This window comes from Scatophagus argus, chromosome 4 (genome assembly GCF_020382885.2).
Source record: "Scatophagus argus isolate fScaArg1 chromosome 4, fScaArg1.pri, whole genome shotgun sequence".
NCBI lineage: Eukaryota > Metazoa > Chordata > Actinopteri > Scatophagidae > Scatophagus > Scatophagus argus.
Genome location: NC_058496.1, coordinates 16739220 through 16762015, shown reverse-complemented (window position 1 = coordinate 16762015; position 22796 = coordinate 16739220). Strand labels below are relative to the sequence as shown.

At 38.7% G+C, this 22796-nt stretch overlaps 4 protein-coding genes across 4 annotated transcripts; 3 read left to right on the top strand and 1 right to left on the bottom strand.

Moving 5' to 3' along the window:
• Window positions 1-667: 667 nt before the first annotated feature.
• On the top strand, window positions 668-3160 carry LOC124057809. The gene is made up of 3 exons (XM_046386375.1): window positions 668-1041; window positions 1454-1590; window positions 2059-3160. Exons 1-3 carry the CDS (start codon window positions 1005-1007, stop codon window positions 2491-2493), a joined length of 609 nt encoding a protein of 202 aa, XP_046242331.1. The 5' UTR covers window positions 668-1004; the 3' UTR covers window positions 2494-3160.
• A 1234-nt stretch (window positions 3161-4394) lies between these two features.
• On the top strand, window positions 4395-7303 carry LOC124057374. Its single transcript, XM_046385522.1, has 3 exons — window positions 4395-4472; window positions 4583-4737; window positions 5749-7303. The coding sequence occupies exons 1-3, from the start codon at window positions 4454-4456 to the stop codon at window positions 6220-6222; spliced, it is 648 nt and encodes a 215-aa protein (XP_046241478.1). The 5' UTR covers window positions 4395-4453; the 3' UTR covers window positions 6223-7303.
• Window positions 7304-8025: 722 nt separating this feature from the next.
• spring1 (SREBF pathway regulator in golgi 1) lies at window positions 8026-12022 on the bottom strand. Its single transcript, XM_046385523.1, has 5 exons — window positions 11334-12022; window positions 9725-9881; window positions 9478-9629; window positions 9109-9222; window positions 8026-8519 (listed from the first exon to the last, which is right to left on the bottom strand). Exons 1-5 carry the CDS (start codon window positions 11427-11429, stop codon window positions 8436-8438), a joined length of 603 nt encoding a protein of 200 aa, XP_046241479.1. The 5' UTR covers window positions 11430-12022; the 3' UTR covers window positions 8026-8435.
• A 23-nt stretch (window positions 12023-12045) lies between these two features.
• rnft2 (ring finger protein, transmembrane 2) lies at window positions 12046-21500 on the top strand. The gene is made up of 10 exons (XM_046385521.1): window positions 12046-12194; window positions 12328-12405; window positions 12754-13271; window positions 13393-13469; window positions 13741-13841; window positions 14163-14316; window positions 17464-17613; window positions 19646-19711; window positions 19867-19968; window positions 20556-21500. Exons 2-10 carry the CDS (start codon window positions 12359-12361, stop codon window positions 20688-20690), a joined length of 1350 nt encoding a protein of 449 aa, XP_046241477.1. The 5' UTR covers window positions 12046-12194; window positions 12328-12358; the 3' UTR covers window positions 20691-21500.
• Window positions 21501-22796: the final 1296 nt, after the last annotated feature.

Sequence of the window (22796 nt, the reverse complement as noted above, 5' to 3'; positions counted from 1 at the left end):
AGCTTTAAAGGAGGACTTGGGGGGCCACCACCTCAAAGCTGTTATCATGAAAGTCGCAATGGGATTTAATTAAAAAGTGGTCATTCAAAAACCATCACTTTGTTCGGGAGGATAAAGGAAAAGTATACCTCAAGGTACCTCAAGACCAAGATTCAAGCCTGGAAAGTTCGCAAAAGAGAGATGAGTGAAATGGTGGTTGCATCACGACGTTATTGTAAGTGTTTGCAGAGTAGGCAAAGGATTTGAGGGGGTGATTATTTACCATGACATCTTAAAATTTATCTTCAGTGAGCAAGTGGAAGTTGTTACCGTCATGGTGGGGGGCACAGCTGATAATATCAAACAGAAATTCAAAGTTACCCGAACTGACACACGTTGGGCAAGATGAACAATCTTAAGAGAGAATGAGGGCATGATTAAGAGAAAAAATAACGTTTCACACTTTGAAATTTTTTTTAAACTTTTGCCTACTTAAAACAATGTCTATATATGTTTATTTTTAATCATAGGTGTATATGTATTTAGATTAATTAACCTATGAGTCATTTTTCTTTCTCTGATCGTAAATAATTCACAGTCTAAATGGATTAAACTTCCATATTTGTCACTAAAATATTTTCACTTTTTTTTTTTTTTTTTTTGCAGCCCACAACGCTAACAACTTCTGTCTCTATACATTATGTATTTTATGCTTCTGTTATGTTTTTAGAAAACCTATCGGCAAGATATCATCTGAGGAACACATGAAGCAATTAGTTCACACCTCTGCTAAAAACCCATAAGCCTGCACTGTCATAACGAAAAATGTCATCATGGAATTTCATCATTCCTTGTAGTGTGTGAATTTGTGTGTGTGTGTGTGTCAGTGTGGGTGGATGTAGGTGACTGAGCACTTCGAATACTGTATATATAGGCCAGTTTAGTGTATATAGAGCAGCAAGTTTTTACATGGTTTGTTTATAAAGACCTGCTGGGCATTCGGCTGCTCGTTAACTGCTGTCACTATGGACTATAAACTCAATGGACTTCTAAGCCAATGTGGTAAATATCTTTCTAATATTTGACAGTATATTTACTAGTAACACAGTTTAGCATTCAGCCTCTTAGGTTAAATATTCAATAAATAGCATCCAATAATGACAAATTAAATGTATTTTTTTAAGCATTATGTGACAAGTGAGCTTATGTGTAGTCATATACGTGTTACAGTTGGTATTTATTTGTTTTAGTAAAAAGTGTGGATGAGCTTAGCTAAATATTTTCCAGGGGGAGAATGGAGACTAATGTTTTTTTCATAATTTTTATGATAGAAGTTAACTAGGTAAAAATTAAATTGAAGTAATATCTGTTTCCTCCTCAGGCTTTTTAGCCTAGTTCAAAGACAAACAGAATTTTTTACATTATATTCTGTGTAACCTTTCAAGTGACCTGTGTCCATGTGATCTTTTCTTAGTATTTCTCCTGATGGTCCTGGAAATTCAGTGGAGGCCAGTGTTTCCCGCTCCAACTCCAACCAGCTGTGTTGATGACAAGACTATTTCTCTTACAAAGCTACTGGAATGCGAAACAAGCTGGCTACTGGGCGAATATGTAAGCACCACCCACTGATTGCGCTGACATTTTTTTCAGTTTGCATGAGAAGTAACTCACTACAGTTCTAATATGGTGTTAGGACAGTGAACAGCACACAGGGAGGCTGGTATCAGTGAAATGAAATTTAAAAAACAGAAAGGATTGTATCTGAAGGCAATTTGAATCCAACACAGGCATGCTGGACTTTGCCACGTGCAATGAAAACTAATTCATAGAGAAGCAATTACAAACGTAAATGCACTGAATGCATCAGAAAGCATCACTTTCAGCTACCATTTACAACAACACCAACATGTGTTGTTGCCTAATACAAAAAGTTTAATTGCTAAATTTGTCCCAGTGATGTTGTTTTTGAATTTGTGTTACCACTGACACAGAAATATCTGCTTATTTTTTTCTGTTAGAATATAAATTGTGCATTTTGCGTTATCACCTCCTAATGGGGAATTCTTTGCTTTCTTACAGATTAAATTTCATGGACCCTTTAAAGCTTCAGTTCCAGACGAAGTACCTGATTCCACAGTAGCTGGTGTCAGCGCCTCTGAGAAGTTGCAGAACATCTACATTAAGAATAAGCTTTTTCATTTCCACATTAGTAAGGTAGAAGAATATCAGGAAAAAGATCTGGGCAACCCTCAATCTGTTAGGCAACCCCTGACAGCTGTCAAGGTCAGACTCTCCCACCTTTTATATAAAATAGAGGTGCTCATGGGCAGTGACCCAGAAATCCTTTTGCCAACAACACCAGCCCTACCACAGTTGTCCCAGACACATGACTTTGCAAAAAAAGTATATGGTTGGGGTGTCATAGTCAGACTGAAGGACTGGCTTACCCAAGTGTCGCAGGTACTGGAAAAGGTGGAAAAGGAAGTCTGTGAAAGACAGCGGGGCAAATCCTGAAAAGTCTGAGAAAGTTACCATGACTTTTTCACTTGTATCTGTGTCCGTTCTGGTATATTCTGTCATGCTGCCATTTTCTTACCCAAGCCAAGGTAAACTTGTCACCACCTTATCTGCGTCTGGTCATCCTGTTGGCTGTGCTTTATGGAAATCAGCATGTTTGGAGTCAGTAGTCAATTTTGTCAACCTTTGGCTGCAGAACCTGGTGGAAAATCAGTGTAGTGTGTGCAACATTATAGCTACTCTATCCATACAGACCTGTTGGGTATATTTTAATTTAGAATCTTATACCAGTTGTCATTTGTGTCATTTACAGTTTTTCTGACATGACATGACTTAATGTGAAGCGTATCTATGACCAGCAGACTGAGACGTAGCTTAATTTTGAATTATTTATTGAATATGTTTATTTATTTAAACTATTATTATTATTATTATTATTTTATAATTATTGTGACAATAGAACTTTATTTGTAAAATGAGGCACCCGTCTCTAAACAACACTCATAATACACTTAGTGGTCCAATGTTTGAGTAACTCTGTTATTTATAAATTAGGGATTTATTAATTAGATAACAAAACATATGTGTAAGTTGTGTTTCATTTTTGTTATTTATTTTATTGTGTGTAGATTTAGGCCATTCACTGGTCAGCAGTGGGAAAGTGAGGCTCCAAGTTGTTCCTTTTTTTCTTTATTTCAGCTTGAGTTTTTTTTTATTTTTTAAAAAAATAATACAATAATATTATGCTTGAATTTCACAGTTAGTTGTTGCATATGTTTCATCACTAACTTTATTATCAAAAATAAATGACTGACTCCTGCCTCCCAAACTGCGTCTTCAGTATCTTCTTTAAAGGTTTTCCAATGCATCTATGCATCTATCTTTTTGTAAAAGAGGATGCATATATACCATGCACATTTGCATAAAGTAACAAATGAGCAAAAATTAATTATTAGCAAGAGGATACATATACAAATTAATAATAGGCTAACTAAACATATGTGTATGTATATTTCTGCTGACCAATTCATTGTACTCTTTTTCTAAAAAGAGATAAAGATTTTCTTAACATCAAAAATGTAACTTTCATTCAACTTTTATGGCCCACTTGGCCCACTTATCAGTCCTTTGCCATGCCACATTAAGTAAATCAACAGTCACAGAGTTTTAGAAATGTAGTTGGAGGGTTAAACTGGACTGAACTGAGTTGACGTATATGGATACTAGGTTGTGGTTAGCATCACATCTACGCACAGGAAATGTTGTGCGAAGGGAATCAGAGAAGATTGAATCAATCGTAATGTAAATATGTCATCAGAGAAGTATATGATGACAAGTTATTAACAACTGACGTATATCAGAGAAAGTTTTAAGGTGAAATTATGTAATGATGGAATTTGTTATCTTCTGAGTTAGATCTAGAGTACAGATAGTAGCTTCTACAAAATACAAACTCACAGTTGTGTGTAAATCATGCAAGCTATGAAAGGTGATCAAAGGACCTGTGTTCTCTGCTTCAACACAAAAATCATTTTCTGAAGTTCTGTTGGATGATTCATTATTTAACTTATTATTAATTTGTCCCAAGGAACTGACTGGTTTTTGTTTCTGCAGTAGCGATGAGTTAACTTTCATGATATTTGTGTTAAGTCCTTTACGTGTCCAGTATTTACAGTGTCTCCAGTCATTTTGTAACTTTTCCTTAAGTGGAAGTGACAAAGAGCACTGCGCAAGGTGATGACCCGTCAAAGGAACCCAATCTTGATTTGGATTTGGTTTGCCACATTATTTTTTTCATCAAAGGATATTGCTAAGTTAGAGATAGTGATGTTTATCTTCAGCTCATCTTCACACGCCTCCTTTGAGAGCTGTGCGAATATAAAGATGATCTTGTGTGGCTGTGATTGCATAACCATAGGAATCAGTCCTCATCATATCTGAAAACTTGAGTGGAGTCATGATGAAGTACAGAGCAGGTACAATATGCCTTCATTTACTTTCTTTATTCACTAATCAATGGTTGCCAAAAGGCACAATTCTGTCAAACAACTGATGGGTTTAAAAATGTATGATTGTGCGCTTGCAGGTTTTCTGAAAGCAGTGGGTGCCTGCATGTTGATTCTGATGCAAAGCCTGGGTGCACGACCTGCACCAAAGAAACATGCTGCTATAGTTCCATGCAGGTTGAAAGAACTGACAAACCTCACCAGAAGTCTAGTCGAAGCCAGCTTGACAAGTTTTGTAAGTAACTTAATACTGTGTGTTTCTAGACTATGTCTGAAGGTTATGTGTCACGGCCACTGTCTTCATCACACTGCTATTTTTGCCTCAAATTTGCACATTTTCTGTTTTAGCAGCTGAATAATAAGCACAAAGTCTCTGAAGCAGCTCTCAGTCACAGTGCAAATATTCAGGCAGCATTGAAAGGGATGCTTAAATCTTTCAACACTGAAAATGATCAACGTATTAAAATATTAGTAGTAAAATGTATTTCACTCAAAAAGTATGCATATGGCCTACAGTGTACTATAATATTATTGAAATATTTAAAGTGACCAGTAATGTTCTGTTAATTGTGCAATATGTGGGACTGCAGCTTGGTTTATTACTGAAACTGTAAGGTAATATGTATGTGTGCACCTGTATATTTGGGTGGTGAAGCGAATTTTAACCACTTTATGTGTTGTAAACGTTAGATCTCATAGAGATTCATTGTTATAAATTAAACTATCCAACATTTTTGGGGGATGTAAAAATGCATCTCTCAAATATCTATATCTATAACTGTAAAAATAAACAATTTAAGTAAAAGCACAATATTTCGCCAGTTCTCCATATGGTGGAATATACTGTAAAGTATCATAAACTTAACCCCCATCGACTGTACTATTTACTATATTAAACTACGTAAACCTTTAACATCAGTGTGTGGGATGAGAATTTTTTGTCAGGGAAATGTGTTGTTAATCAGTGCACTTGTCTGTACAAATACTTTCACACCAAAATCTGACTTTAGTCTTGGTGTCACTGATGAACTGATATGCACCAGTAAGAATTAATCTGCTTTCAAAACTACATTATTTGATGTGTTTTTTGTTGTCTTTGTCTGAATCTTCAAACACATTTCTTGTGTGGGTGTTGTGTAGCTCCACAATCATTTGTGTGAGCCTGCAGAGACTTCTGTGATCTGTGATACATGTGATGAACAAAGTAAGTCTTCAAATTAAATACACTGTTTGTCTTCTCTTCCAGGATGAAGCCAATGGGAAACACCTTGGTACTTGGTTCCCAGGCTTCCCTGAGCTCCAGGTCCACCAGAACTCTGCTCTTATTGGGTCAAAAGTTCAGTGCAGCCTCCTCTTCATGACCAAAGGTCTGGACAAAGTCCTGGAAGATCAGGAGAAGAACCTGAATCCCCAAGATGTTTCACTTCACCAGAAGCTCAGGGACACCATCTTCAGGGTCAACATGCTTACAGAGTGTGTGAAGCAAATTCTTGGAGGGGAATGTTTGCCGAAGCCATCCCCACCTGAAATGCCCAAGCATGCGTTTAACAGGAAGCAGTGGAGTCACACTCTGTTGAAAACTGCCAAGGACTATCTGGGCTGGCTGGAGTGTAAGCTTGGGTTCCAAATTTCAAAGGTCAAAGGGAAAAATAAGATAAAATGTACAGATTCTGAGGCCACAAGTCAGAGGTACTTGGAGGGAAGTGGATATCTCTTGTAGTTTTTTTAACACATGACATTTTGGCTGTCTAGCAAGATTTAGATGAGAATATCAATAGCACTCTGATATCTGTATGGTAAATATAAGGCTACAGTTAGCAGCTAGTTACCTTAGGCTAGCAGAAAGACTGGAAACTACTAGCCTAGCTCTGTCAGAAAGTAATAAAATCCATAACAAATTTAACACATAATGTCCTGCCATACAATATATTTTCCACTGGAGTCTCTGTATAGATTAAACTAATCTTACACATAGTGAGCTTTAGAGGTAATTGATAGTCTGCTAGCTATACATTTACATACATACTATATGGTTTACATACATAAGAGTGGTATCAATGTTCTTATCAAATTCTCAGCAAGCCCACAAGAGTATTTTCAAAAATGTCAGACTATTTGTCTAAAAACTGTATGAGTAAAGGCTTTGTTCAAATGAACTTGATACTTTGAAGCAAATGACCTTGTTCCCACGTGATAGTAATTAATCAACTTGCCAAAAAGGCAAATGAAAAGGAGCTCTAATACATGTCTTAATTACGACGGTTTGTTTTCTCAGCCTTCAAAATGATTAATTGTTTTGCTCTGGCCGTGTATCCCTTGTGAGTGGGCTACATTGCCTGAGGTAGAAACAGAGACTGATAAGAATCACCATCAGAGAGCCACCAGTCTGGACTCCAATCATTGTATTCCGCAGTGAAATTTGTGGCCAGATGGACAGTGCACAGTAAGGCAGATAAGTCTGTCAAACTGTTTTCAAAGCAATGCAAGAGAACAACAGCACTGTAACAAAGATTAATGTGGGCCTCGTCCAACTCAAATTAAGTGATCAATTAATATTCAGTCGAAATTCTAATGTTTCGTGGGTCTCATGCGTCAAATGAGTCTGCAAGGTGTTGACATTTTACATATTTTGAAGAATATGTACACTTCTTCAAAATCAAATGTATTTTTTTAATTATTATTTTTACAAAACATATTTTGTATTTTCACAAAACTGAAAAATGTATAACTGTACCTTCTGTTTGGCCAGTATTTCTAATAATGCTCAATTTGTATGATAAAATCAAATGTCTGCTGACCTAAATTTCATTTGTCACTGCTTGTTTATATATTACTATTCTTTCTCTAGTACATTAAAACAAATGATTTTCTTTGAGCAGTTGGTACCTTCAAAATTTTTGCATGCCTATCACCCTTTTTATTTTGGATAAACTACGTACATATTCTAGTACTGAAACTTTTTATCTCAATACACAAGAATTCAAACCTTCTATGAAGACCCTATGGTGCCTTATAGGGGCATTCATAATGAGTTATAATGTATTCATGATACGTTATGAGAATAATCATCAAGTCATAAAACGGATATGGCTTACAAGGAAGTAAAAGTCTTCTGTGGATGCTTTTGACTTAAGTTGAGGCTAAGAATTCATAGTATGCTTTAACAGTCCATACATCATCTTAATAATCACTTATGAAGCTGCATGAATTCTTTTGAATTCATGAAAATGCATTACACTTATCACTAGCAATGAAGTGTTATGATGCATGAATTATTAAAGCTGCATCAATATGTACTTCACTTAACACATACAAAGATAATAGATACTGCATCCTGACTATACTTGACTGTTTAGATGTGTATAGGTGGGTAATCAGAAAGTGTTTGAGTCATAAAGAATTATGAATGCACTAACGATGCAAAATAGATATGCTCTTCATAGAAACTGTAACCAAAATATCACAGCCACTATTAAAGTTATTCTGAGTGTCACCATTCATAGAAAGCATAAACCACAACACATTTCATGTCACAGTCACTTTTATTAAATAGCAGTTTCAAATACATGCACTATACAAGAAGTAATGACACATTCTCTGCTGTTTGAAAATATTCAACAAAACATGAAACAGCTGTTACCTTCTTTTAAAATGAAGTCTATTTGATGACATGAACGGGCTTAAAGAGGATTCTGGTGGATGAGCTGCCAGCTAGACCTGATGATCATCATGGATGAATTTATGAAGTGTTCTATGCACTTATGAAGTGTAAATAATCAAATCACATACAGCGTTTGTCCATTTTGAGGTTGGTCTTGGGTGTCTCCATCTCTTTGTCAATATAATGCAAAACTGTCCATGACAGCAGTTCATTTGCTGACGCCTTAAAGGCCCACTGCTGTTCCTGTACATCCTGAACCCAAGAGGAAAAGTTCATACAGGAAGTAAGTCTGGAGGACTCTCTCCGTAGCAGTACTTTGCTTGAGGGTTTCGATAGGTGTTCTCGTGTTGCACACTCTGTATTAGAGGGAAAGAAAAAAAAGTTAACAAATTCAAGCATTTTTAATTAAGTTACACATAGCAAACCAGGAATATAATAAAGTATAACATAAAACTTTCAATGAGGTCCAACAACCATAAAAAATGATTTGAAGAATTCTTTTGATGAACTTATTAACCTGACAATACAAATTTAGTTAAAATTCTTCATTTGGTATGCAATTAATACTGGGGAGAGCAAAGGTCACAGCCAGCGCTGGGTGAATGAGAATGAATGTATTCTGATCTCAGGAGAACTTTTGTATGATTTAAAATTAAAATAAGAATGCTCAAAAAGAACAAAGCCAACATATGTTGTTGCCAGTTTTTGGTCAGACAGTAAGTCATAGTGATGCATTCAAGAACGTCGTACATATCCTCCATCTAGCTTTGACAGGTGATTGGAATATCAAATTTAATTGTGAAGATACAGGCAGCAAGTGTGTTCATCTATCTGCGAGACAACCATTTTCAGTCACTGTGCGAATAGACTGATTGTGTATTTAGTATTTTAGGATTGCTGTCTGTCAGAGTTGATCGGCTCATTTTTATCTATGTCAAAACATACTTGTGATGAAGTCCTACACTTGGCTAAGCACAGCTCAAAATGATCCTCCACAGCAGTGAAGAGATTCTGGAAACCTTCAGCAGCACGATTCAGGAAGCGCTCAAGGAGAGGTTGCTGAAGACGAGTACACAGATAAGAGAGTGAGCAGATAAAACAGACAATTGCAAATTTCAATGTGTTTTACTTGTTCATTTTCATCCCTCATTGCCACTTTTGTGATCAAAGTTGAAAATAAGCATTCAACTTTCAAACATGGTATCTAAATTATTCCATTTCAATCATCCATTAAAATGTGGACAGCATTCATTTTCATGACAGTTATCTATCAACCCGCCAATATAACTGAACATCCTTGATATGACAGATTACCTTATCAGGCTGGAGGCAACAAGACACGCAATACTCATAGATGCTACAGCAGCCATTGGCCAGGCAGCTTTTACAAATGTACTGTCTGCTGCTGGGAGCATTGACATTGCAGCAGCCATTAACCAGCAAGTCTTTTCTCTCACAGACATAGCCTGTAAAACATTAACAAAGATAAGCATATACACTGATTAAAGGCAACAGAGCAAATCTTTGCTGTATGGCTGTGAGTAATGTCTGCATTCCTCACCAAGTTCATCTGTGAGTAGTGTCTTGCCCTGGATTGAGTTTCTGCACTGAGTGATCTGCCGGCTGCTGTTTCCCAGGTTAAAACGGACTTTCCAGGGGATGCGATGGTCTGAATCTCTAACTTCTAAGAGTGTGCGGTCCCGTATGGTCCGCTCCTCCTGCCGTGGTCACAAAGGAGAAGGCCATGAAATGCCATCAAGGAACAACTTAACAAAGTTCAATGGGGTCAGACAATATAATGAGATAAAAATTAAGAAAACAGAGTAAGGTTGAAAATTGACCAACTGTTTTATGTGCAGATACAATAATTCATAGTGTAGATATGATCAGTGAATTTTAGTAATACTAAAACTACATCTTTTAGCATCTTATCTTGAACGTATTTAATGAATTTATAACCCCTTTCTTCCTGGACAAAAGACAACTTTCTGACATGTGTCACATTGTCTTAACAGAGCAGCTGTAAAAGATCTAAAGAAGCACAGTGTAAAAACAGCAAATTTCTCATTTCAAATATAAAGATTAATTGATCATTGAATGGAGAAAGAAACTGACTTTTCCCAAATTTCTGCTGTAATAAAATGACATCTTTGCTTTTGGATTTTCAGTTGGTCAAAATAAGTAACTTAATATGTCATCTTGGGCTTTGGTTAAGAGCTTTTACTATTTTACAACACATGTAGACTGTTGCTCAGGAGGTAGTCCAGGTCACCCACTCCTGTCTACATGATGAACTACCACTGTATAGCTCACTTTAATTGTGGAGTCATCTACAAACGTCTATTACATCTTGATTAATTAACACAGGTGAACAATCTCACAATTTTAGATGGTGACTGATCTTGAAGTTGTCCAAAATCTGTTTTTCTAGTGAATTATTGAGACTGCAACTAGCGGATCCCGTCTATGTGACAATACCAATAGAGTGATATAGCCGACTAGATGTACGCTGATTGGATGAATCACTTTGTATGGCTCTTCCTTATTATTAATGATGCAACATGAGTTAGAGCTTGCAGCAAGGTGAATGAGGATCTTGTGCCTGCCCCCCCCCCCCACCAAAAAAATCTTTAATTCAATATTGTGTTTTGATAGTGAAAATAGATATTTCAAGCCTAGTATTCTACACATTATTTCAAAATTAAGAATTGTCACATGGATTGTGATGATGATTAAACAGATTGTGGTATTATTTATTGGCCAGATCACCCACCCCTATTAACTGGCTACTTATTTTCAATACAAAATGTCAACAAAGCTTCCATAACTGCTTCCCAGAGAACAAGGTGACCAATCAATAATGAAAATAATCATTAGTTGCCCTGCAAAAATCAGTACCTATCTAGCAACATTTCAGACAGCTTAATATCCGGCCATACAGTTATTTTTCAGAAACTACTGATTTCGCTTTATCATTTCAGTAAAGGTACGTATCCCTAATATCCCATTACGCCTGAAAGGGCAAATATTGCAAGTTGGAGGACTGCTTGAAGGCAATATTGGGTTCACGAGATTTCTTAATAAAATTTCTATATAAAGTTTTCTACACAGTTTTCTAACATAGTCCGCAGTATAAAGTATTTCTTTTAGTGTGGTGTAAGTTTCTGTACCTGTTTGAGAGTGCTGGTGAGAAAATAGATGAGAGACAGTCCGAAGACTACTCCCAGCACCCAGCGCTTTCTCAGCAACCGCCGTAGCACCATCATAGCATGGCTTTCTCGTGGAGATGTCGGTCACAGTGACAGTCCAAAACATCAAACTTATCAATTCCCTATCACGTTTTCGAGCTACTGACGTGCGCCTACTAATGATGACCGACTCCGAAACTGTAAAATCGAGCAACCAACCTTAGCTAGCTTTCACGCTATCAGACAGCAAGTATGATAAATACAGAAGTACCAACAAGAGAAGACACTTTATTTTCAGTGTCAAGACAACCGCCTTAGCTAACCCATGTTGCAGGAATGACATTAGTCGCAAATCAGACAGTAGCCGTAAATATGAACTACCATGAAAACAGTTAGTTAATTTGTGGGTAAGCCAGCTAACAGCATTCCATCATAAAAGACCGCTTTGTTAACCTGCTAACTAGCTGACGTTAGCCTTAGCTTTCTATTAGTTAAGCTGCACGCTGATGGTAAATATACTAATAAACTATGAAGCCGTCTAGTGAAGCGGTTTCGTATACTTTGAAGAAAAGTGTTTCATAAAGCCCGACATTATGTCTAATAATCAGCAACTGTGATGTTTATCCGGTGAAGGCTGTCATCCACCATTAGCAAAACAAATTTCCATCACGGATGTGGTGTGGTAGGAAGTAGGACGCTGATTGGCAGAAGGGCGCTCTAAGTGACGTCATACAGGAAGTTTTACGAGGGAGATCGTCGGTGCATCTCTTGCAGACACATCAACCTAGCTAACAGACCCTAAATATGGCAAGAGCTGAAACGCAATTCACTGTGCTAATTCAGGTAATTTAGTCTGCGTTGTTGTACAGCTTACTGTCGCATGTAACGCATGAAACAAACACATAGCAAAGCTTAGGATATCAGCTGTATGCGTCTGTTTCAGTCAGAAACTATTGATGTTGATTCGGATTTGCAGGGCTGGACCATGTGGTGATGAGCGGTATGCCATGCAGAGGAGACACAGCAGCAACACGGATGGCATGCCTTCTGAAAGGTGGAAAGAATAGCTCTCAGAGGCAGCACGGCCTTTGTTTCCCAGCCCCTTGTTTGTGTGTGGTCGTCTTACACTACATAGCCAAATGTACAAGATGTGGAACCCTAGTCTTCACATGTACAGTCAACCTTATTATTTAATTTGTTACGTTTTAGTTAGTTGTATCTTAAAAAGTGCTTTTGTGATCCCACATATGTCTACTGTCTCCCCGCAGAAATCAAACGTTTGCATGAGGGAAAATGAATGCTTAAATGTAATAATATCAATCCTTCCTTACCCGTTTGTGCACCTATCAAAGCTCCAGACTCTAGATACATTTTTTGCATCCCTCCTTTTTTCCCCACGCAGGAGCCGAAGCCAAACTCTTGGATCAGAGAGCAGTCTGGATGAGGGTGGTGTATTTGACTGCTTGAAGCCTGACTCACCTGCTTCACCCCAGCAGATCTTCTCTGGTCTGGTGGGTGTCCCCTCCAGCTCTGTCTCCTCAGCCCAGTTTCAGGCAGCTGGCTTAGTGCTGGGCTCCCCCCCTGAAGTTTTTATCCAGATGACGGCATCATCCAGAGAAGAAGGCGGCCCCCACCGCACGGAGGGTGGACCGTTTCTCCCTCGGCCTCCCCAGCACCACCATCACCACCACCACCATCACATTCACCACCATCCCCTGCAGCACAGGACCTCCTCTCTTCTCCAGCAGGCCACCACGGCAGCTGCCTCGGAGAGGCACAGCTCCAGGGAGGAGGCCCAGGATGACCCATCCACCCCAGCCCCGGCCCTGTCTGAGTTGAAGGCAGTTGTCACATGGCTGCAGAGGGGCTTCCCCTTCATTCTCATTCTGCTGGCTAAAGTCTGCTTTCAGCATAAACTGGGTATGCCTGCTTGTTGGCTAATAGTGCTGCCAACGGTGTCTGATAATACACTATATACGACAAAGAATCATTACCAACATAAATTCTGGTTTAGTGATGATAGTGCACCTCTCTCCTGCAGGTATTGCTGTGTGTGTGGGAATGGCCAGCACATTTGCCTATGCCAATTCCACATTTAGGCACCAAGTGTCATTACGGGTAAAAAAAACAACAACAAACAAGCTGCATTATATTAACTACTGTGCTGATATAAGTTTTAATCAGTGACACATTTCTGATATTTTTCAGTGTTATCTTAATCCAGTGAGCATATTGACACACAGTTACTCTTAGAAATTCAGGATAATCTATTCACACAGACCTAAATTGGCAGTTAGTGGAAATATGAAATAGTGTTCAATTAAAGTTTAAATGTAAAGAAATGTATCTGTTGCTAATATAGCTCTGTGTGTCACGTTTATATTACCAGGAGGAACGTTCTGTATTTGTTGCTCTGTGGATCATCATGTTCCTTGCAGGAAATGTCGTGTACATCTACTACACATTTAGTCACGAGGAACTGCACAACAGGTAGTGTACAAAGAGGTATTTTTTTTGTGTTTCTTTGCCTGAAATTTTATGTTTTGGAGGTTAGGTTTTTCCCGTTCATTTTGTGTTGCGTAAGCCTTTTCTTTTTTTTTTCATATTTCCATTTTCTTTAGGATGTTTTCCTGATCTTGTCTCATCTTGTTCTGTGAGTATTTTGTGTGTGTTTTTTTTTTCCCTATTTCATCATCTTTTATTTCCAGAGTTTCTCACATTATGTTAAACATTTTGTCATTTCCATTCTACCATCACCTGTGAAAACTCCCTGTAGCAAGTCACCTGAAAGTTGTTTTATTTTCTTTTCAGCCTCATATTTGCCAAGCCCAATCTCAGCAGCTTTGACTTCTTTGATCTGATCTGGGTGGTGGGCATTACTGATTTTGTCCTGAAATACTTCACCATCGGCTTGAAATGCTTTGTCCTCTTTTTGCCCAAGATTCTGCTGGCCTTCAAATCCAGGGTAAGAAATCCACATTTAATTCCTCTGGCGCTGGGCACATTCAACTGACTTTTGCTGACTGACTATGACATAATTTTCATGGCACTCACTTAAAGTTTGCACTGAGTGTATTCATTTTAACAATAACCTCTAACTGATATCAACATACAGTACATACATACAATGGCATTTTAACAGACTATTTAAATAATATTGACTAATTGCTCAACGATTTCAAAGCTATATTACTTAAAGCAATTTATCTCATGTGACCTTAACTGGTGTAAATCAGGGAAATCTTGTATTGCACACCTAAACGGCATCTAGTTGGGTGATAAATTTGGTACGTGATGTAAACAGTCTGATTGAGCAAAGGCAGCACGTTTGCTGAAACTTGATGAACTATGTTGAAATACTCCACTGAGTGAGGAAGTGCTGAAGGGTCACAGTGTGAAACTGTTTTGTATTCATAAGGTTTTAATGGTACTCCTCAGGTGAACTTGGGTGTCTGCGTGCATCATTAGTCTGGCCCAGGGCAACAAGAGTATGACGGCAAATACACTTACACACGCACACACACACACACACAAACACACAAATAGACTTCGATTTCCATACAGGTGCAGCTCATTGTCCCAGTGTGTGTTTGTGTGCTGGATGGCAAGAGGAGGAGGAGGAGGATTTACAAAGAATTAAGATTAAATTTTCCACTGATAAACAGACGTACAGGCCTATCACAAGCACAGCAGCCAGCAACTGAGCTCATTTGCCCTCGAGGGGGTTGGACGGGTGAGGTCATCCCTCCCTGGAGCTGGACCATTACCTGTACCATTCACACATGCACACACGCACGCTCACACAGACATGCGAAAATTGACAGCTTCGATTGGACACATGTTGAGTCGTAGGGAATCCTACATTGTATCGTGGTTTTTACAACTTTATAGAGGCCAAACAGTCCTGAACTCTCTGAAGTCATATAATCAGCCTGTCTACTGAATTACGGCATCCAACTGTGGATACACTAATGATCCTACAAAATAAACACAGTCAGCTGCACAAGTGAGCACGTACACAGAAGTTCCATGACGGCTTCCTCTTAGAGGCTTCACATCTGCTGCTCGTGTATGAATCCTATTAACTATGCCTAAGTATTGTTATGGTTGTGTAAGAGGTTCTGTCTGAGTCTTTTGGCACAGACAATAGTTCCTAAATTTGGATTTGTTATTATTCAGCTGTGGTTTATGTCTTAACTCTTTTCGTGTCGTGTGTGTAGGTGTTGCTTTACATGTCTGTTCTGCTTGCTAGATTTAATGCTGAAGGATTTCTGCACCTCAGGCTAGAGGTTCAACTGGAATATGACATACAAGTCAAATAGAACCACATGTAATGATTATTTTTTTATGACTGAAAAGTCTGATTAATTGATGCTGGTTTATAAATGACGTAAAACAGGGAAAAGTTACCATCAGAAACTAAGAGTCCAAGGTGGTATCTCAAATTACTGTGTTTACTGTGTTTAACCATTAGTCCAAAACCCAAATATATTACATGTACAGTATCATTTAAATTTGTATAAAATATAAGAACTTTGTGTAGAATGGCTAAAAGGAGTTAAGAAAGGACTGGGAGCTTCTGAAACCTAAACTGTAGCATACCTTATGGACTTTATGACAGCTAGTAGCACCCTCCAGCTGTGTTTTTAGGAGTAGATCACTGTTTAGTTCATATGGAGCACAAGCATGAGCAGATGGGCCACATGATTCACATCCCGCTGTTGGTTCCACTGATCAACAGTTGGCAGCAGTAAAGCAAAACCAACAAATTTAGCAGCGCGTAAAGAAAGGCAGGAAGAAGAAGAAGCAGACTGCTAGCAAACAAACAGTGATGTACATCATACTTTGATTGAAATGTTTTAAAATATTGGCTTAGAAAGCATTTTATGAGGAAGGAGAAAATGCACTTAACGTACCTATTAGACCTTAAGCACACTTACAGAGTGTTTTGATGAGAAACAGTCAACGTAAATCTATCTTTTCTTTTTTTATGACAAAATTTTACAGGACACCTTTAAAAGAAAAGTCAGTAGAAAGAGTTGTGACTGTCCCCACAGTTTAGTTGGCCATTTGTGGGTAATATTGCAAAATCAGTCTTGCAGATTAAAATGTAAGTACTGTATTTATGTGTGTATTTGTGTGCCACTTTAGTGTGGATAAAGAAATCAGCAGGAAACTACTCAAACAAGGCCCGTAGTGAAGCTTACTCTGACTCTTTGGCTTCTGTCCAAACTTTAGATTTGACAATTTTTTTGCGTGGGCGTGATGGGCACTGTGGGATGCAAGGCTGAGGGGACAGTAAGGAAGATGAATTAGCCACTGGCAGAGGTCTTCCTCCCTACCAACTTGGCTGCTTGTGGCTCTTCACCCACTGTCATCAATCTTTGTCAGCTAACATCCAAGAAGTCATTATGCAAGCTGGGATGCCACGGGGGCCATCAGGGAATCAAGTCTGCCTCCATTTTTGTAGCCTCTTTTTTTAACCATCCGCAATTCACTTAACACACTTTGTGGCATGGGGAATTAGTCAGAAGTTCATTTCTTTGCGATTATTTAGCAAAGGGGAGGTCCTTCAAAGGCGGCTAGCAAGCTCCCGCAGGGCTGGGTTTAATGTGGGCACTGGGTAGCAGGTGGAAAGAGTCGCTGCCAGTTTCCCTTGCAGTGTGGGGAAATTGCCTGTACTGCTGTGAAACTGTGCAGCTCTGGACTGCAGCCAAGATTGGGCTGGAGGCATGCTGTCTTAAGCTTTTAATACCGCACTGCTCTTGACTAGATAGAAGAGTGCCCCGAAGCTGTTGAGTTTTTCTGCTTTTTTGGACAGATAATGAGTGGATCAAAGAAAGAATACACACTGGTTTGATAACTAGTTTGTTATTATTATTATTTTTTTTTTTTATTTAGTTGGGTTAAACTTAATTTAAACTTGTTAAGACTGGGAGGTCCCTTTTCGTTTTTTACTTTGTCTTCGCGAAACACTGCAAATCTAAGTGGCAAAGTATTAAGTGGGCACATTTACAGTTACTACCATCTGCATGTGGACATGAGATTTAATTAAAGCATCTAAAGAGGTTTCCTCAACTGTTGTCTTTTCTAACTTTGTGTGTTCGTTCAGGGTAAGTTCTATCTGCTGATCGAGGAGCTGAGCCAGCTGTTTCGGGCCCTGGTGCCCATCCAGCTGTGGTACAAGTACATCATGGGAGAAGACCCTTCCAATAGTTACCTCCTGGGAGCCACACTCATCATCATCTACAGCCTTTGCAAGGTACAAAATACTTTGCAACAATCACACTTGGTTTTGTACTTTGTCTTTTAGATTTCTGATAAGTGCAGATATAGACAACACAAAATTTTGATTCCTACATTAGAAACATTTGCAAGCAGTCATTAACAAGATGCACAAAGTTTGAAAATGTCTCAAGTTTTAGATGAAGTGCCATAATGTTTAGTAAACACAGTATGACTTTTGGTGACTTTTCATATAGCAGTAAGTCCAAAATTGTATTTATTTATTTATTTTTTTTACCAAATATCTGCAAAGCTAATGACATGCCTATCAGTACCAGTTGCACTTGGTGTTTATTGCTAAGTTTCCAGTGCTATCATGCTGGCGTGCTGAACAAGGTGGTGAACATGATGAACTTTGTATCCTCTGAACATCAACATGTTAGCGTTGTCACTGTGAGCAATTTAGCATGCTGATGTTAGCATTTGGCTCAAATCACTGTTATACTTAGGTTTGCTATAAAGAATTAGTTGCCTTTTGTAAAAACTCCACTCAAAGGTGCAGTAAGCAACAAGATGATTGAATGGGTGAGCCTCATGCTCAGATCGTCTATATCTGACACCTTGGGAATGAGATGCAGCAATCAGCTGTCTTTCTCCAGAATTGGTAGGGTTTTTTTTTATGAGTGTATATATTGTTTTCCAGCAAAACTGCTAGTGTGGCTGTAGACTCTTGGTGCATGTATAAAATTTGGGCCAGCAGTGTAAATACTGCAGATTATGGGGCATCAATTCGATAGTAGTAGTTTTAGAATAAGCATGGATGTCAAAATGAGAAGTTCTGGGGCATGTGGAAGGAAAAGAGTGAGAGAAACAGGAAGTGCTTTAGATGTTGCAGAGAGGTCAGTTACTAAGCACTTACATCATGAAGCTTTAAAAACCTCTTTGAACAAAAAAAAACATTCTTAGAACCGTGAGTCAGTTTCAAGTCACTCACAGTATTAAATGGAAAGATGCAATAGTGAAACTTAATTGAACTTGGATAAATGAAATTCCAAATGATGACCGCAATGATGCGTGAGGTTGTCACTGCCATATGTTGTCTAATCTCTGTTCACAACTATAGTCCGGACTTCTTTTAATACACCTGTGATTCACCGGATGTTACTGTTCATATTGGGCATGTTCAGCTGACGTGGGTGGACAATTTCCTGGGTGTGTGTGCGCTGAGGTGCAGCAGGTGTTTTCCAGAATCAGGCCATGTAGCAGTGTGACAATATTAGCGCTGATGTGCATGATGCGCATCAGTTGTTGACTCACTCTTGTCATGATGTTGTGTCACATGGGGAAACAGTTGAATAAAGTTTAGACAGGGCTGAGAACAAAAGCCTGGCAGTTTGAATCTTAAGAGCAGGAGGCAGTTTAACTGGAACAGTTTACATATAAATACCCTGAAATTAAGACTGCATATTCAAGAGAATGTGCCACCGTGTTGCTGATTAGACATGGACACATTTACTGTGAAACAATTAAGCTTAATGTAGTTCTTAGTAATGCTAATGCTGTGAGTGGTCCAACGCTTTGGTTTACACCAAAATATCTTGGCAACTGTTGGTTGGATTGCCATAAAGTTTTACACAAATGTTCTTGGTCCCCAGAGGTTGAATACATACTGACTTTTGTGATCCCTTGACTCTTCCCTCTGCCACCACAATGAAGTTTGAGCAAAATGTCTCAACAGCTGTTGGATGAATTGAGACATTTGGTATAGCTATTCTTCATGTTCCCGTCAGGATTAATTGTACTCATTTTGATGTTCCCTTAACTTTTCATCAAGAGTCATCATCAGGTCTAAAGTGTGACTGCGAACCTACTTTCCCCAACAGGCTCAGCTGTGCTTTGTGTTTAGAGCTAATTTGATGCTTACATTAGCATGTTAGCATCGGTAGTTGACAACCAAGTTTAATTAAGAGTAAATAAAAGTCAGGATAGCCCAATAGGAAGGGTTGTGGACAGCTGTAATTCTTATTCTCTTAAAAAACACGGACTGCCTCGTCTGCTTTGCTTTGCAGTCCTTTGACATCTGTGGACGTGTGTCCGCCATTCGCAAGGCCTTGGTCATGCTCTGCAGCTCTCAGGTCAGACTTGGTCTAATTTAACTTTTTCACATATCAGGAAACACAGTCACAGATATCTTTAACCTTCTGTTTTCATATTGAGAAGTCAGAATAAATCTATAAGAGTGGTGTTTAAATCTTTAAATTTCACCCTTGTGTGTGCGTGTCTCATCCAGAGTTATGGAGCGAGGGCAGGCAGTCAGCAGTGCAGCGAGGCGGGTGATGTCTGTGCCATTTGTCAGGCTGATTTCAGAGACCCCATAGCCCTTCTCTGTCAGGTAAGGACTCATTAAACTAGTTAGAACAAGGTTAAAAAATATACGTTTTCAGTATCAGACACTAAACTGAAAAGCAGTGTTTTACTGCCCCCTCTGGTTAAAAGTTTGAAGTCTGCTGAACTTCTGACCTCAGCCAGCATCTGTGAAGGCCGTGGTTGAGAGTGTGCTGTGCTGCACCTATGACCACACCTAACAGTGATATCACAGTGTACTGACACACCCTGAAGTACGTTTGCTGTCACCGCAGCAAGGTGAGAAGTTAATCCACTGGAAATTGATTAAAAAGAGTGCTCTGCAAGTATAAAGAAGAAAGTAAACAACTGCTTACTTGCGTTTTCCTTTGCGTTCTATTATTGTTATGATTTGATGATAATAAGTGCTGACTCAAAGGTCAGTATCAGCTGCTGAACAGCTCTCATAGACACAAGACGCTCCTGCAGGATGGGTTTTTTTCTTTTTACATTTTTTTTATTGCCTGTAATGTTAATTCAGTCAAGGCTGAAAAGAACGTTTTTACTACAGCCATGTTAGCTACTCCTGTGTCGTGTAAAATGAAACGCGTGCGTGTACACTGTGTTCCTCTGCAGCACGTGTTCTGCGAGGAGTGCCTCTGTTTGTGGTTCGACCGGGAGAGAACATGTCCGCTGTGTCGCTCTATTGTCATTGAGACCCTGCGCTGCTGGAAGGACGGCACCACCTCGGCTCACTTCCAGATCTACTGAGCTCTGTCAACACTCATGTACCCTGAAAGCCGTCAGTGTGCTGTAATGCGAGTTGAACAGTGGTGTGTCATCTTTCTCTGCTTATCTTAGCCCGGTAACTCCATGATGCAGTGTGAGCATGTTTGCAGGAACACACAGTATGTGGGGGGGAAGTTTAATTATACAGGCAGGACGTATCAGACCATCTTCGTTGCTGACAAGTCGAGCTTCATGAAGCCTGTGGTAGAGACCGCATGCACAAACCAAATTATCAATGTGGTTTCACTCAAGAGAAATGAAAATCTGCACTACAGACAGTTTTACATTAGGACAGTTGTCATACGGTTACGGCAGCAATCACATATTTATGTCTGTGTTGGCTTAACTGCTGTTGTAAACTGTGAACAACATTTTATTTTACACTAAACACATGATAAAAGAATGATGCTTTGATGTAGTGTGGTGAGTGTGTAAATAGTCAGAGCATTCACGCTGTATTTGTAATTTGTTCATTTATGATATGATCATGTATGTGATGTATATTGTTTATATTTATCTTTTTTTTAATTCCACAGTTGGTATCTAACAGTTTTTATTTGGAATTTATGTTCAAGTTTTGCAATATTTATTTGAATGTGAGATATTCATGCTTTGAAAAAAAACAAAAAACAAAATGATCATAAAGAGAAAATCAGTCCAAACAATTTTGCTTTCTGTAAAATAAGCAAAAAAGGTTCTTGGTTAGTGAACGATTATGTAAGATATTGAGTGAAGAATGTGAGACGGTGTGTGACTTTCACTTGCCCAGATTTTAAACAGTACATGGTGTAATTGCTTGTGTTGAAAGTCAGGCACAATATTAATGTGGATTTGTATAAAGTGTGGTTAAGTGAAAACACTGACGATCGATGCTGGTTATCAGGTTCAATAATCTTCAATGCTGCAAACTTCATTTCATTGTTCTAGGAATATTGTCAAACGAATCATTTCCTTTTAGAATAGCTGATTGTTTGGTTGCCTAATAGGTGCTTAAATACTGGACTCATTGCAGTACAGAGGATTTCAATTTTAAATTAAAGCACTTTAGCTCAAGGTATAAACAGTTTTTTTTGTTTGTTTGTTTGTTTTTTTGTCTGATTGTAGTGACCGCTGCAGAGAATTTATTTCAGAAAGATTTTATTCTTTTAACTACTAAAAATCCATATGAAAATTTTAAGCAGTATAAATAGCACACACTTTATAAAAGACAGTTTCAGAAATCCAGCTCACATTACACGTGATATATCAGAGAAAGCTTATTTCCGGAAATCACAGAAGCATGAACAGCTTAGCTCCAGGTGCACAGGTGCCACTTAACACTGCCCCCGACAGATAATGCTAACGCACAGGAGAATGTGTAAACATCATCTAAACACTGTAAAACAAAACAATTACAAAAAAAAACCATTAAAAACATTCATCTTCTCATTATTGACGTGTACACTTATATAGCTTATGGGGGAAAAAAAAGAAGAATACAATGCATTGTGAAGCTCAAGCAGGTCGATTTCAGTGCATTTGTCGGGATAGCTGCACTAATTGTAGCTTTAGATACATTTTGAAGATCAGTTTAACCCCTTTGTAAGCACTCACATCGTGGGAGGTGAAAATTCAAAGGAGTCCTATTCGTAAGCTTTTCCCTCCGCTCTACCAGGGGAGGATTACATCACCGTTTAGTAACTGGGATGACTGAATCGGAGAGTCACGCAGGGGGCAGGACGCGCAACTGACTGTCTGCAGAGCTGCTGGGGTTCACTGTGTCAGCTCGTTATGTGAAACATGGAGTCCAATCAGACACAAAGTCCCGTCCCTGAAACGCACCATTTAACCCCGCTTCCCTCCTCTTCTGTCGGTCACACCTTCTCCTGGACTCCAACTCTCCTGCATCCTTTTTAGTGCAAATCATGTGAGTCCGCTCCTCCTGCTTGGTCCTAAAGGCACCATCTATGTGAGATATAATACGTGCAATTAATTTATATAAAGCATCAACAAAAGAAAACTAAGACGGTCGTTCGTAAAGGACAAATACACCAGATTTTTTTTTTTTTTTAAATATAATTCCCATGTTAGTTTACAAGTCTGCATTCA